At 37.3% G+C, this 15,681-nt stretch overlaps 1 protein-coding gene across 1 annotated transcript; it reads right to left on the reverse strand.

The window, feature by feature from the left end:
* Nucleotides 1–2,011: 2,011 nt before the first annotated feature.
* On the reverse strand, nt 2,012–2,971 carry LOC126067903 (olfactory receptor 2T3-like). Its single transcript, XM_049870148.1, has one exon. It carries the CDS (start codon nt 2,969–2,971, stop codon nt 2,012–2,014), a length of 960 nt encoding a protein of 319 aa, XP_049726105.1.
* Nucleotides 2,972–15,681: the final 12,710 nt, after the last annotated feature.

Below are 15,681 nucleotides of genomic sequence, written 5' to 3' on the forward strand. Positions count from 1 at the left end.
ATGGGTTTGGCTTTTTTTGGCTTAGTCCCTCCCGTGGGCTAGGCTCTCCCTTAGGCGCCTTGAATGTATCAATCTCAGGCCATTTTCAAATTCTGTAGATGACGTTTATGTTGCTAGTTTTATATTAATGATTGAAAAACCAGGAAGGCAGTGAGATAAAGCAATTCCTTCACTGCAGCTGCTGAAAAGCAAATAAAGGATTGAATCCAATATCTCTGACTTGGCAACCACTTTCATGACTTGAAGGCAAATATCTTGTGAAGAGATACAAATAGCTCAGAGTGGTAAAAAGGAAGGAAAGAAAGTAATACCTTCCTAGTTGTAGCAGCTGTTACGGACTGTTGTGCATATTACCCCCCACTTAATCCTCAAGGCTTTTTGATTAGGAAGTTTTGTTTCCCCAATCTTAAATGTGTTATAAGGGAATCTTGAAGTGCTTAGACAAACTTACAAGGGCCCTTTAGATTTTAAGTGAAAATCCAGGAATGAAATCCAAGACTGGCTGATTTTAACTAGAAAACTGGTTCACTTATTCTGTCTTATTACAATTCCCAAATCTAGTGGTAGTTTCAAACTTAAGATTTTAGTTTTCCTTAGCATAGCGTCCTTGAGAGACAGACGGATAAGAAAAGTCCTTTATTTAAAGAAATAGCCTATGAAGACATAGTATATAAGATTAATTAATGGTATTCCTAATGTAGTTATAAGAAAAAGTAACATGATTTTATTAGTCTTTCATCAATGTTGTCCCTTTGAGAAGTTTTATTCCTTTAATTTCTATACTTTTATCACACTGATTTATAAAATTTTTATCTACCTCTAGAGAAGCTTCTCTTGCTTTTCAGATGTTACTTTTTGCTCAGCCTTGAGGGATTGTATGAAATCCAGACAAATTCCTTTCACCCACTGCAGAAATCAGTTTAGAAACCAAAGTATTCATCTCAGGTAACAGGAAAGAAAAGTACCTGTCAGTCAATTAAAAATGTAGCAGTCTTGGAAACAACTGGGGCCTATTTCTTGAAAGTATTTAAGGTAAGATGAGGGTTCTCTGTCAAATGGTGGTAACTTAACAACTTTGGGACCTAAATCACCTTCCTGCATATTTATCTGAACAAATACATTTCTTTCCAAATTCACTGCATGCCAGAAACACTAAATCATTAATAATTTGGTTCATGAATATAATAATAATTTGATTCTACTAGTAGATTTGCACCATGGTATATATTAGAGGAAGTAAATTCTGATGACCTATCCAGAAACATTTTGTTGGTTTTCCTTGTTCCAGAAGTAAAAGACTGAGATTAAGATTTCCTAAACATCTACTTCCCCCCAGGGCCTTTGTATTTTAGTTAAAAACTAAAAATATTATAAACATGCAGACACTTCTATTTATGTCCTTAAGGCCTGTACATATAAAAATGGATTTTTAAGCTCCATTTAATTTTAATGTGGATTGGTATTTGTCCAGATAGTTTTGATGGCCAAATACTATAAAAAACCTTAGTATTTAACTATGAAACTAACTTTCCACACTTGGAAAATGTGTGTGTAGATGCAATTACTGAAGACGCAACTGCGGCATTCCATCCAGTGGCTGGCACAATTGGACTATGACTTAAGGGGATTTGCAAAGCTAGGAAACAGCCAATTTCCCTCAAGTACTCATTACTGTTACCCACTTTTAGGGTTAAGACATTTACTCCCCAAATCTCATACTAAAATGGCAAATAAAGTTGGGGTAGGTGATAAGATACAAGGCACTTGCTATGGTTTTCTTTATATCAGCTATTGCATCACAAATAATTGACTCTATGGAACTTAAGCATATATATAAATTACAAAGAATGAGTAAGCGGTGTATAAAAGAAGTGCCTCATGAGTGAGAGGGAGGGAGTATCTTATAGGACTTTATGTTGGGGCTCAGGAAGCAGGGGAAAGAATGAGAGGACAGATTGGGAGGAGAGAAAATGATGGGGAAATGGGAGATGGTGGTTCCTAGGTGTTCACATTAAAACTTCCTCGGTCTCATCCCTGATAGCATCAAGTTCCTCAGGGCCCCTGTGACATCTTTGTTCCGGAGGCTGTAAATGAAGGGGTTCAACACAGGGGTGATGATGGTGTAAAAAGCAGACACCGTCATGTCCTGCTCACCTGTGTGGTAGGATCTGGGGAGCATATTGGTGTATATGCTAGCACCAAAAAAGAGCAGCACTACCACCATGTGGGAGGAGCAGGTGGCAAAGGCCTTTCTGCGGCCCTCTGCTGAATTTATGCTGTGGATGAGGCGCAGGATGAGAACATATGAGCCAGATACACTAACGATGGGGACGAGGAGCATGAGGATACAGCACAGGTACATGACCATCTCGTAAAGGAGGGTGTTGGAGCAGGAGAGCTTCAGCAGGGCAGGGGCCTCACAGAAAAAGTTCACGATTTTTCTAAACTGACAAAAAGGTAAGCTCATGGTCATTGCAGTGAGCAACAAACCATCCAACATTCCCAGGAACCAGCATCCAGACATGATGAGATGGCAGACTCTCTGGTTCATGAGCAGTGGGTAATGGAGAGGTCTGCAAATGGCAGCATATCGGTCATAGGCCATGGCACTTAGGAGAAAAATCTCAGCTCCAGCAAGGGTGAGATAGGAGAACATCTGGACCCCACAACCCAAGTGGGAAATTGTATTATCTCCAGTAACCTGGTCCAAGAGCATCTTGGGGACTGTCGCACATATGTACATGAGGTCTATGAGGGAGAGCTGGCTGATGAAGAAGTACATGGGAGTGTGAAGGCGGGGCTCCCTGTGGATCAGGAGGATGAGAAGGGCATTCCCAGTTAGGGCCATCAAGAAAAGGACAAAGGTCAAGGTATAGAGGAAAACTGCACATTTAGTTTGATCAAAGAGCCCCATGAGGATGAAATAGGTGCTTGATGTTTGATTCTCTGAAGTTTGATTCCCCGAGTACATGGTTCAGCTTACAGTTTTCACCTGGGAGAGAAGAATAAGTTACATTGTTTTTTAAATCTTTCACATATATATATATTCCCCCCGCCCCGGGAGATGGTTAATTGGAGTGAAAAATCACACTCCTAATCTCTACAGCAAATAGTTTCCAGCTATACCCTGAATATTCTATCTAGAATATGCTTTATCAAACTACACGTTGAAGCCATCAACTACTTTCACCATTCTAAGGCAAAGATGACATGGTTTTAATTCATCTGACATGTTAGCAAAGCTTAGATCATTCGTTTCTTCATGTTAGGGAATTGAGGTTAGTTCCCCTTCTTACATTCTTTTGAATACAACTATGGAAAACTATAGAGGAAGCATAAACAGCATTGATTAACTAAGGAGAATTTTTCGATTTTTCTTGTTGTTCATATTCCCCATACTCTTCCCTGGAGCTCTCACTTTTTTAAAAATCCTCTCCTAATCCACTATTTTTGTAGCTGTTGTTTTTCCATTTTTTTCTTCTCAGTCACATAGTAACTTTCCACTCAAGGTACATACATATGGGAATCAAATATGATTGTCAATTAGGTGGTGCAGTTATCAAAACACAAACCCCATCTTTGTCATGAGGAAATTTTACATTTTTAAGCAGTTTCATTTTTTCCAGTTTGTAAAGCATATTTTCATATTTGATACTTAGGAAGAAAACTCTCATTCTTTGTAAAAATACACCTAAATGTCAGAAAGCCAGAATCATGCAGAACATAACTACTATAATCAGAACTTGAACTAACAGTCAATTTAGAACCCTCCTCCCCTCAAACATATTTTATATTTGGACCCTATTTGTCTGTGCCACCCTATGTCATCCAATGATAGCTTTAGGTGCTTTACAGTGTTATCAACAATATTAACTATTTAAGGGAGGGTTATATCTGCAGTTCAAGTCCCTTCTTCATGCCAACTGGAAGATTGAAAAGCCCACTTTACATTCACATGGAAAACATGGTTACTGTAAGACTGCTTCCTAGTTGTGTATCTACTTTCGTCATAATTTGATCCCAAACTCAGAAAGTCTGCTTATATATTATACTTCAATTAACAGTTTATTAAGTTCATCTGTAACAATAAACACAAACAAATTTTGGAAAATAAATGACAAAATAGGCAACAAAGTGCTTCATTATCCATGGTCCCAAAGAGATTTGGGTGAGCAGAGCTCCAGTACCCCCTGCCAGATGCACAAGGTGGTCAAGAAATAAACACTGGGTTATTTATTTTTGCGCAGCAGCGTAACTTAACGTGAGCCATTCTGACTGATCCGCCATTGCATTTAATATTGCAGGACCATATATCCCTATTATTTACCTGCCTCCATTGCTTTATTTTATTACAATAACATATATCATCTAACATACTATATATGTATGTATATATATTTATATATATTCTTATTTACTCTTTACTGGTTTATTTTCCTACACTAGGAAGGCAAAACGTGTCTATTTTGTTCTCTATGATTCTCTAACATTAGCTCTTTGCCTGACACAGTTCTAACTCATTCATATCTGTCAAATGAATAAATAAATGAAAAAGGGAAAATGAACGTGAGAGACCAAATTAATGCAAGACTTTTGGGGAAGAGTTTGGTAATATCTCATAAAATTCCACTTCTACTTAGCACTTTTACTTCAAGGAGTATGCCCTGGGAGACTATACAAGGATGCACGTTGCAACACATTAAAAAACAAAAACACAACACTATTATGAACCATGAAATACAGGAGGAATGTCTATATATTCATCTACAGGAAAATGGATATGTAAATAAATCATATATCAATTTATTGGAAAAATTCAACAAATAAAGTTGAAAGAAAAAGCAAAATTACAGTGTGAAACAATTTATCAAATACTACACTGCAAAATATTAAATTTGGACACATATATCTGCAATAAAATAAATAAATACATAGGCAGAGTATACACCAACTAGAGGAGAAGTGCTCATTCTCCGAGACACTGAAGGGAGAGTAATTCACAGAGGGTATTCCAGAGATGGTTCAATGCACCTATAACATAGTTTGGAGAGTTGAAAAAAATTTCTTTTTGGAGCAGAATTTGGGACACGACAAGCACTATATTAACATATTTTCTCCATGTCTGAAATACATTATAATAAAATAGATGAAAGAAAAGTGCAATGTAGGCATTCAACAAGTCTGAAATCTGTGCTTTTTTTCTTTCAATGTCTCAATACTGAGTATTTCCTGAGATTCTAAATGAGTTACGGGTTTTTTTGAAATAAGAATATAATTATGAGTAATTTCAAACATTCAGCTTACATTACTCCAAATTTCCAGCTTACATTAGCATGCTCTTCTTTTACCATGGAATTTCCTATTTCAGTGGTCCCCTGACAAAATTATTTTCAAGGTATTTTGTCAACTTCTACTCTAGAATCTACCTTAATCGCAAAGAATCATCTTACCCTTTCTCAGGCTTGTGGTTTTTGCCTTACTTTATTATAAGTATTTTTATAACTTGTTTTCACTGTTTTGGATTTTACCTCTTTCCATTAATTACTGGGTTAACAAACAATAGATTATAACCTAGAAGCAAGAAGAACAATTTTCCCTTCTTAATATAGAGTACTTTGCTGAAGAAGAATATTTAAAAAAAAAATTGAAAAATAGTATTGTACTTTTTCTTTTATTTCTACTCAATACTTACCTATGTAGTGGAATTTTAAGACATAAATCAAGGAGAGCAGAAGTCCAGGCCAGAACTGCCCCTTTCTCCACCAGCCTGCATGAAGTTTTGTAAGTTGATCATGAAGATTCCTTGGGATCTGACTTTGCTCAGGGATCCTTCAAAAGCGTGGTCCTGGATTTGCAATACTGAATTAAAGAGATTAGGGATCATTGTGGTATAATTTACTTGACACAAACTACCTTGTCAGGGTATTTAGACAAACTTTAGAAGGGACAATTATATTTCAATGCTTCATACATCTACATGGTGGTGAGCATGGATACACCTGGAAATGGAGATGGGTTAAGTTTAGGGACATGCTTAATTTCTACTAGAACGTTTACTAGCAAATTCTATTAAATTTTTATACAATCTAATTTTTGATCAAGATTATGGATACATTTAAATTCCATTAAAGTGGCTCCAATCAAATGCAGATCTTGGTCCAAATTGCTTTTTTTCCCATGGCAGTTATAATTTTGAACAACTCTAATGCGAGGTACTATGATTATTGCTTTAAACACATTATTATGACATGAAATGTTTTTTTGGAATACCTGATATTATGCGCAATTCAACCTCTTCTTGGATATTTTTTTCTGGTTTAGTGTGTTTTGTGTGATTCCAGTTATAAATCTTGGGTAATCTAAATAGGAGAAATTGATTGGGAAAACTCATGGGAAACTGCCAATTGAAGGAGAAAAGGGAGCAGATTCTCCTTAATAACATACAGGTGTTTCGGTTCACAGCCTGTTTTCTTCGTATTGTTGCATATTCGGGGTCACAAGAGTAATACCCACAGAGTGATCATAAGCTAAAAAGATTAAATGCAAGATCTGAGACATAATGTACAGAAACAGGGCTTCCAATAATGACAATGTGGCTAGATGTAGAGTACGACTTATTTATAGTGGGAACACCACAGGGACTGCAGGTCTTAACCCATCAATTAGACTTTGAGAGATTCAGTGGAGATTTACAGTCCTGAAATCATCCCATGTGGTTGATGGGGTAAGCCTTACTGTCTCCTTTGACCCAACTATCCACAACAGAATTCTAATGAACAGAATACATATGATTATTAGCTATATGTTCATACATGTGGAACGCTCTCCAAATTGATATTTTTGTTCAAGTAAATTAAAAATCTCTAAATGTTTTTCAATTTCAGAATTAGTATATCTTTATAGAATAACTTAAAAATTACACTTCACTTTCATTATTTCTATGAAGATTGCAAATATATGAATAATCAAATGTGTGGCTCTTCCTTGAAGGGTGAATAACCTATCGTAGTTCTAGAGCTAGTGGTCACTTTAGATTCAGATTAACTAGATAAGGATCTTCTTTATATATATGCATATATTTGAGGAATTAGAGAGCCAGAGAGGCTTTATGGGTTACTAAAGGTCATGGCACACAACAGAGACAGCACCAGAGCTAATATCACAACCCAGAGATCCAAATCTATGTCTCGGTCATAGAGTCCCAAAGGGGTACAAAGCCAATGAATAATTAAAGATTAAGGCACAAATGAGTAGTATAAATATGAGAGAAAATGTCAAAGTGATGAAGAACTTGAGTATAAACTCACAAGAAAAGTATGGCTTTGTAATGTGGAGAGAGAAGCAAGGCGAATGATTATCATATTCGCTGGCCTGTAAACAAATGATTACTTCAGCTGATCTCTAAATTTCCATCGACAAAAGTGAATGTTTTAATTCCACAATCTTAGTTAAGTAATAATATATAAATATGTTTGGGCAGGATTACAATGGGTTCATTGGTTTTGTATTAAGTAGTTAATGACAAATATAAAATAATTCTCCAACCAAATGACAGCTGTTGTTTTCAAGTTATTTCTAACTCATAGCAACCCTGTAGTAGAACTGGTTCATATGGTTGTCGAAGGATGTACTCCTTTCTTTTCTTAGGTTTAACAAAGAGAAATTTATTCTCTCACAGTCTAGTAGGCTACAGGTCCAAATTCGTGGTGTCAGCTCCAAGGGAAGGCTCTCTCTCTCTCTGTAAGTTCCTTAGGAAGGTCCTTGTCATCAATCTTCCCCTGGTTGAAGAGCTTCTCAGTGCAGGGACCCTAGGTCCAAAGGACACACTATCCTCCTGACTCTTGATTCTTTTTTTTTTTTTTTTAATTTTTATTGTTTTTTAAGAGTTTACAAATCAAGTCAGTCTCTCATACAAATATTTATATACAAAAGATACTCTTTATGGAAGCTGACTACTACATCTTTCTCATGCAGAGTAGCTGGTGGTTTTGAACCATCAAACTTTGTTTTAGCAGTGAAGGGCTTAACCACTGAGCCTCCATTGTTCCTTAATTCCCCAGCAGTAGGTTATAAATGCAAATATCTTGAACAAAATTTTATTGTATATCTGTTGTGGTACTTTTTAGTTGCAATCAAGTCACTGCTGGCTCATATTGACCTCATGTACAGCAGAAGAAAACATTGCCTTGTCCTGCACTATCTTCACAATTTTTGATATGCTTGAGTCTGTTATTATGGCCACTAGGTATTCTGAGCATCTTCCAACCTAAGGGTTCTTCTTGTTGCACTATGTCTGGAAATATAATGTTGTGACCCATAGGGTTTTTATTGATTAAGTTTTAGCAATTAGATAACCACACCTTTCTTCCTACTCAGTCTTACTATAGAAGCTCTACTGAAACCTGTCCACCATGAGTCCCTGCTGGTATTTGAAATACCAGTGGCATAGCTTCAAAGCATCATAGGAACATACAAGCCACCACGTACAACAAACTGACAGGTAGGTGTTAGATTGAATGCCTAACAACTGCCAAAGACAGAAAGAGCGGTCAATGAGATAAACAGACCCTGTTTTCATGGACTTTACCATTTGATGAATAAATTCATATTATTTTCATAGTCACATAATATTAATGGATTTTAAAAGGATGAATACAGCTATGGTAAGAAATGAGATGGGAGCCTACCACAGTCCTTACTGCAGGACAAAATTTCCTCAGGGAAATAATGGATGGACAGACAATATGGCTATATGTGAGATACAGAGGAGGAACATGGCAATATCTTGCAGAGTTGAGGCAATGTTCTCCAGGAGGCTATATATGCACTAAAGAAGTGTCCATTATATGGTGCTTTTTCTCCCAAAGCCAGGATTTATGGGTCCAGGAATCAAGTGGTGGAAACGGGATTTGCACTACTCATCATTACCTTTACTGACTCACTCGCAAAATTTTTACTTCCTGTCACAGTAACCTATGCTCTGTGGGTCTAGAGGTCTTACTTCCAAAGGGAGGACACACAACACTGATTCCACTGAACTGGAAGTTAAGAATGCCACCCAGCCACTTTGGGATCTTCATGCCTCTGAATCTGCAGCCGTTTAAGGGAGTTACTGTATTGGCTGGTGTGATTGCTCCAGATTACTAATGGGAAATCGGATTGATATTACAGAACGGAGGTCAAAAGGGTATGTCTGGAATACAGGAGATACCTTAGGCCGTCTCTTAGTACTACCATTCCCTGTGATTAAAGTCAAAGGAGATCGACAGCAACCCAATTCTGATATGATTATTAACAGCTCAGACCCTTCAGGAATGAAGGTTTGGGTTGCCCCTCCAGCAAAGAACCACAGCCAGCTGGGGTGTTTGCTGAGGGCTAAGGGAATACGGAATGGTTGGTGGAAGAAGGTAGTTCTAAAGACCAGCTATGACCACGTGACCAGTTGCAGAAACAAGGGCTGTTAACTGTTAGGAGTATTTCTACCTTGTGTTTTACCTGTATGTGTGTTGTGTGTATATAATATCTTTGCTTTCTTCCTTCTCTTATTCCATTACTTATTATAAAATATTGGATGCAAATGGGGCTAGTACATTTTCTGTTTCTGCATGTTAGGTATATCATGTTAGCCTTTATGATGTCTGTATTTAAGGAGATATATACAGATGCCTAGTTGACAAGGGGTGGACTGTGATGGTTAATGTTATGTGTTAACTTGGTTAGGCCATGATTCTCAGTAGCTTGGCAGATATTATGTCATCATCCTCCTTTTTGTGATCTGATGTGAGTGACCAATCAGTTGGGGGCGGTTTCCAAGGAGGTGTGGCCTGTATACAATCTGTTTGGATGTTTGGGCAATACTCACTCTCTCTCTTGATCCTGCATTCAGCTTGTCGTCCTCTGACTTCTGGATCTTGGGAGGTAAGCGTGCGTCCTGCTGCCTGCCTGACGTGCATATTTTGGATTCACCAGCTCCTACAACCTCTTGAGCCAGCAGCCTGACCCCTGACCTGCAGATTTTGAGTTTGTCAGCCTCTGCAACCGCATGAGTCAGGAGAAGTGTCCAGCCTACTGTGCATTTGGAACTTGCCAGCCTCCACAAGAGTGGGAACCATTTCCTGGAAATAGATCTCTGTGTACATATTTATACATACACTTCACTGGTTTTCCTCCTCTAGAGAACCCAACCTAAGATGCTGACTGGTACTCATTAAGTAAGTTCCCTAGTTCAGCCTCTATCCTCAGGATAAGTTGGTGCCCCAAGTCATAGACAGCTCTGCCATTTGCAGTTTCAGGAGGTCAAAAGAACTAATGAATAAAAGGCATTTCTCTTATTTGTCATGGCTACGCGTATAGATTCTGCCATTGTGTAAGTAATGGAAATATGATTAAATCCATGCCTACTATGTAATGGTCTATCCCATTCTCCCTATTTTGCTCTTGCCCAACTTCAAGTATTACATTCTAGTTTATTAAACTGACCCAGAGTTGGATATTATACAGTCACTAACACTTTTTTTTTTAACACTTACACTTGTGAAATTAGTAAATAATTTTGTAAAAATAAATATTTCCTAGTTCTTAAAATAATGAGAATAGAGTAAAACAATTTTAGAGAAACTTGGATAATTTATAACTTGATGTTTCAAAACTCATTATCTAATCTCTCTGTATCCTTCAAAATCCCTCATCCATGACTCATTTAATGTATATGTCTATACTCAATATTTTCCCATTTCTCTCTTCTAATCAAAATATTTCTGGGATATTTTGAAATATATCTATGTTCTTCTATATGTTATGTGAAATTATCTTGAAACTGTCTTTCCTTTTGTCTCTATTGCCTGACATATTCTTCACTTATATGTCGACATGTGTGTTTATCTCACTCATCTACATATATGTGGGAAAAAACGTGATGAGCAAAACTCAAATTGTTATTAATAGCCCATGTTTTCTATTCCATCATTTCAAGAAACTAAAGGATTATTTATATCCAGGATTCATGATAAAAATAACTTATTTGAATTTAGGAAACAAAAAAGAATATTAAAATTTTGAATGCAAATTTTTCTTAATAATTTTTATTGTGCTTTAAGTGAAAGTTTACAAATCAAGTCAGTCTGACACACATAAGCCTAAATACACCTTACTACATACTCCCATTTACTCTCCCCCTAATGAGTCCCGCTCCCTCCCTCCAGTCTCTCCTTTCCTGACCCTATTGCCAGTTTCTAACCCTCTCTACCCTCTCTTTTCCCCCCAGACGGGAGACTCCAACACCGTCTCAAGTGTCCACCCGATACAAGTAGCTCACTCTTCATCATCATCTCTCTCCAACCCATCGTCCAGTCCCTTCCAAGTCTGATGAGTTGCCGTCGGGAATGGTTCTTCTCCTGGGCCAAGAGAAGGTTTGGGGACCATGACCGCCGGGATCCTTCTAGTTTCAGTCAGACCATTAAGTCTGGTCTTTTTATGAGAATTTGGGGTCTGCATCCCACTGTTCTCCTGCTCCCTCAGGGGTTCTCTGCCGTGCTCCCTGTCAGGGCAGTCATCGGTTGTGGCTGGGCACCATCTAGTTCTTCTGGTCTCAGGATGATGTAAGACTCTAGTTCACGTGACCCTTTCTATCTCTTCGGCTCATAGTTATCATGTGACCTTGGTGTTCTTCATTCTCCTTTGATCCAGGTGGGTTGAGACCAATTGATACATCTTGGATGGCCGCTTGTTAGCATTTAAGACCCCAGACGCCACACTTCAAAGTGGGATGCAGATTGTTTTCATAATAGAATTTATTTTGCCAATTGACTTAGATGTCCCCTTAAGCCATAGTCCCCAAACCCGTCCTTGCTCCACTGACCTTCAGAGCATTCAGTTTATCCCGGAAATTTCTTTGCCTTTTGTCCAGTCCAGTTGAGCTGACCTTCCCTGTATTGAGTATTCTCCTTCCCTTCACCTAAAGTAGTTCTCATCTACTATCTAATCAGTAAATAACCCTCTCCCACCCTCCCTCCCTCCCCCCTCTCGTAACCACAAAAGAATGTGTTCTTATCAGTTTATATTATTTCTCAAGATCTTATAATAGTGGTCTTATACAATATTTCTCCTTTTGTATATGACTAATTTCACTCAGCATAATGCCTTCCAGATTCCTACATGTTAAGAAATGTTTCACAGATTCCTCACTGTTCTTTATCAATGCGTAGTATTCCATTGTGTGAATATGCCATAATTTATTTGCCCATTCATCTGTTGATGGACACCTTGGTTGCTCTCAGCTTTTTGCTATTGTAAACAGTGCTGCAATAAACATGGGTGTGAATATATCTGTTCGTGTATAGGCTCTTATTTCTTTAGGGTATATTCCGAGGAGTGGGATTTCTGGGTTGTATGGTAATTCTGTATCTAACTTTTTAAGAAAACGCCAGATAGATTTCCAAAGTGGTTGTACCATTTTACATTCCCACCAGCAGTGTATGAGTTCCAATCTCTCTGCAGCCTTTCCAACGTTTATTATTTTGTGTTTTTTGGATTAATTCCAGGTTTGTTGGAGTGAGATGGAATCTCATTTTTGTTTTAATTTACATTTCTCTAATGGTTAATGATCGAGAGCATTTTCTCATGTATCTGTTAGCTGCCTGAATACCTTCTTTAGTGAGGTGCGTGTTCATATCCTTTGCCCACTTCTTGATTGGGTTGTTTGTCTTTTTGTGGTTGAGATTTGACAGAATTATACGGATTTTAGAGATCAGGAACTGGTCGGAGATGTCATAGCTGAAAATTTTTTCCCAGTCTGTAGGTGGTCTTTTTACTCTTTTGGTGAAGTCTTTAGATGAGCATAGGTGTTTGATTTTGAGGAGCTCCCAGTTATCTGGTTTCTCTTCGTCATTTTTAGTAATGTTTTGTATTCTGTTCATGCCCTGTATTAGGGCTCCTAACGTTGTCCCTATTTTTCTTCCATGATCTTTATTATTTTAGTCTTTATGTTTAGGTCTTTGATCCACTTGGAGTTAGTTTTTGTGCATGGTATGAGGTATGAGTCCTGTTTCATTTTTTTTGCAAATGGATATCCAGTTATGCCAGCACCGTTTGTTAAAAAGACTATCTTTTCCCCAATTAACTGACACTGGGCCTTTGTCAAATATCAGCTGCTCATATGTGGGTTCTCAATTCTGTTCCGTTGGTCAATATGCCTGTTGTTGTACCAGTGCTAGGCTGTTTTGACTACTGTGGCTGTATAATATGTTCTAAAATCAAGTAGAGTGAGGCCTCCCACTTTCTTCTTCTTTTTCAGTAATGCTTTACTTATCCGGGGTTCCTTTCCCTTCCATATGAAGTTGGTGATTTGTTTCTCCATCATATTAAAAAATGGCATTGGAATTTGGATCGGAAGTTCACTGTATGTATAGATAGCTTTTGGTAGAATAGACATTTTTACAATGTTAAGTCTTCCTATCCATGATCAAGGTATGTTTTTCCACTTATGTAGGTCCTTTTTAGTTTCTTGCAGTAGTACTTTGTAGTTCTCTTTGTATAGGTCTTTTGCATCTTTGGTAAGATTTATTCCTAGGTATTTTATCTTCTTGGGGGCTACTGTGAATGGTATTGATTTGGTTATTTCCTCTTTGATGTTCTTTTTGTTGATGTAGAGGAATCCAAGTGATTTTTGTATGTTTATCTTATACCCTGAGACTCGGCCGAACTCTTCTATTAGTTTCAGTAGTTTCTGGAGGATTCCTTAGGGTTTTCTGTGTATAAGATCATGTCATCTGCAAAGAGAGATAATTTTACTTCCTCCTTGCCAATCCGGATGCCCTTTATTTCTTTGTCTAGCCTAATTGCTCTGGCTAGGACCTCTAGCACAATGTTGAATAAGAGTGGCGATAAAGGGCATCCTTGTCTGGTTCCCGTTCCAAAGGAAACGCTTTCAGGCTCTCTCCATTTAGAATGATGTTGGCTCTTGGCTTTGTAGAGATGCCCTTTATTATGTTGAGGCATTTTCCTTCAATTCCTATTTTGCTGAGAGTTTTTATTATGAATGGGTGTTGGACTTTGTCAAATGCCTTTTCTGCATCAATTGATAAGATCATGTGGTTTTTGTCTTTTGTTTTATTTATATGGTGGATTACTTTAATGGATTTTCTAATATTAAACCAACCTTGCATACCTGGTATAAATCCCACTTGATCCTGGTGGATTATTTTTTTGATATGTTGTTGAATTCTATTGGCTAGAATTTTGTTGAGGATTTTTGCATCTATGTCCATCAGGGATATAGGTCTGTACATTTTTTTTTTTTTTTTTTTTTTTTTGTGGTGTGTTGACCTTGTTTTGGTATCAGGGATATGGTGGCTTCATAGAATGAGTTAGGTAGTATTCCATCATTTTCTAAGCTTTGAAATACCTTTAGTAGTAGCGTTATTAACTCTTCTCTAAAAGTTTGGTAGAACTCTGCAGTGAAGCCGTCCGGGCCAGGGCTTTTTTTTGTTGGGAGTTTTTTTTATTACATTTTCAATCTCTCTTTTTTTGTTATGGGTCTATTTAGTTGTTCTACTTCTGATTGTGATAGTTTAGGTAGGTAGTGTTTTTCTAGGAATTCATCCATTTCTTCTAGGTTTGCAAATTTGTTGGAGTACATTTTTTTGTAATAATCTGATATGATTCTTTTAATTTCAGTTGGGTCTTTTGTAATGTGGCCCATCTCGTTTCTTATTCGGGTTATTTATTTCCTTTCCTGTATTTCTTTAGTCAGTCTGGCCAATGCTTTATTCATTTGGTTAATTTTTTCAAAGAACTAGCTTTTGGCTTTGTTATTTCTTTTAATTGTTTTTCTGTTTTCTAATTCATTTTGTTCAGCTCTAATTTTTATTATTTGTTTTCTTCTGGTGCCTGATGGATTCTTTTGTTGCTCACTTTCTAATTTTTGAAGTTATAGGGACAGTTCTCTGATTTTGGCTCTTTCTTCTTTTTGTATGTGTGCATTTATAGATATAAATTGACCTCTCAGCACTGCTTTTGCTATGTCTCAGAGCTTTTGATAGGAAGTGTTTACATTCTCATTGCATTCTATGAATTTCTTTATTCCCTCCTTAATGTCTTCTGTAACCCAGTCTTTTCTGAGCAGGATATTGTTCGGTTTCGAAGTATTTGATTTCTTTTCCCTAATTTTTCTGTTATTGATTTCCACTTTTATGGCCTTGTGGTCTGAGAAGATGCTTTGTAATATTTTGATGTTTTGGATTCTGCAAAGGTTTGTTTCATGACCTAATATGTGGTCTATTCTAGAGAATGTTCCATGTGCACCAAAAAAAAAAAGTATACTTTGCAGCTGTTGGGTGGAGTGTTCTGTATAAGTCTATGAGGTCAAGTTGGTTGATTGTAGCAATTAGGTCTTCCGTGTCTCTATTGAGCTTCTTACTGGAAATCCTGTCCTTCTCCGAAAGTGGTGTGTTGAAGTCTCCTACTATAAATGTGGAGGTGTCTATCTCACTTTTCAGTTCTGTTAAAGTTTGTTTCACGTATCTTGCAGCCCTATCATTGGGTACATAAATATTGAATATGGTTATATCTTCCTGGTCAATTGTCCCTTTAATCATTATGTAGTGTCCTTCTTTATCCTTTGTGGTGGATTTAACTTTGAAGCCTATTTTGTCAGAAATTAATATTGCTACTCCTGCTCTTTTT

Source organism: Elephas maximus, chromosome 2 (genome assembly GCF_024166365.1).
Source record: "Elephas maximus indicus isolate mEleMax1 chromosome 2, mEleMax1 primary haplotype, whole genome shotgun sequence".
Taxonomy (NCBI): Eukaryota; Metazoa; Chordata; class Mammalia; order Proboscidea; family Elephantidae; genus Elephas; species Elephas maximus.

Coding starts and splice junctions, on each gene's coding strand:
- LOC126067903 (XM_049870148.1), bottom strand. CDS start 2,971: ATGTACTCGGGGAATCAAACTTCAGAGAATCAAACATCAAGCACCTAT.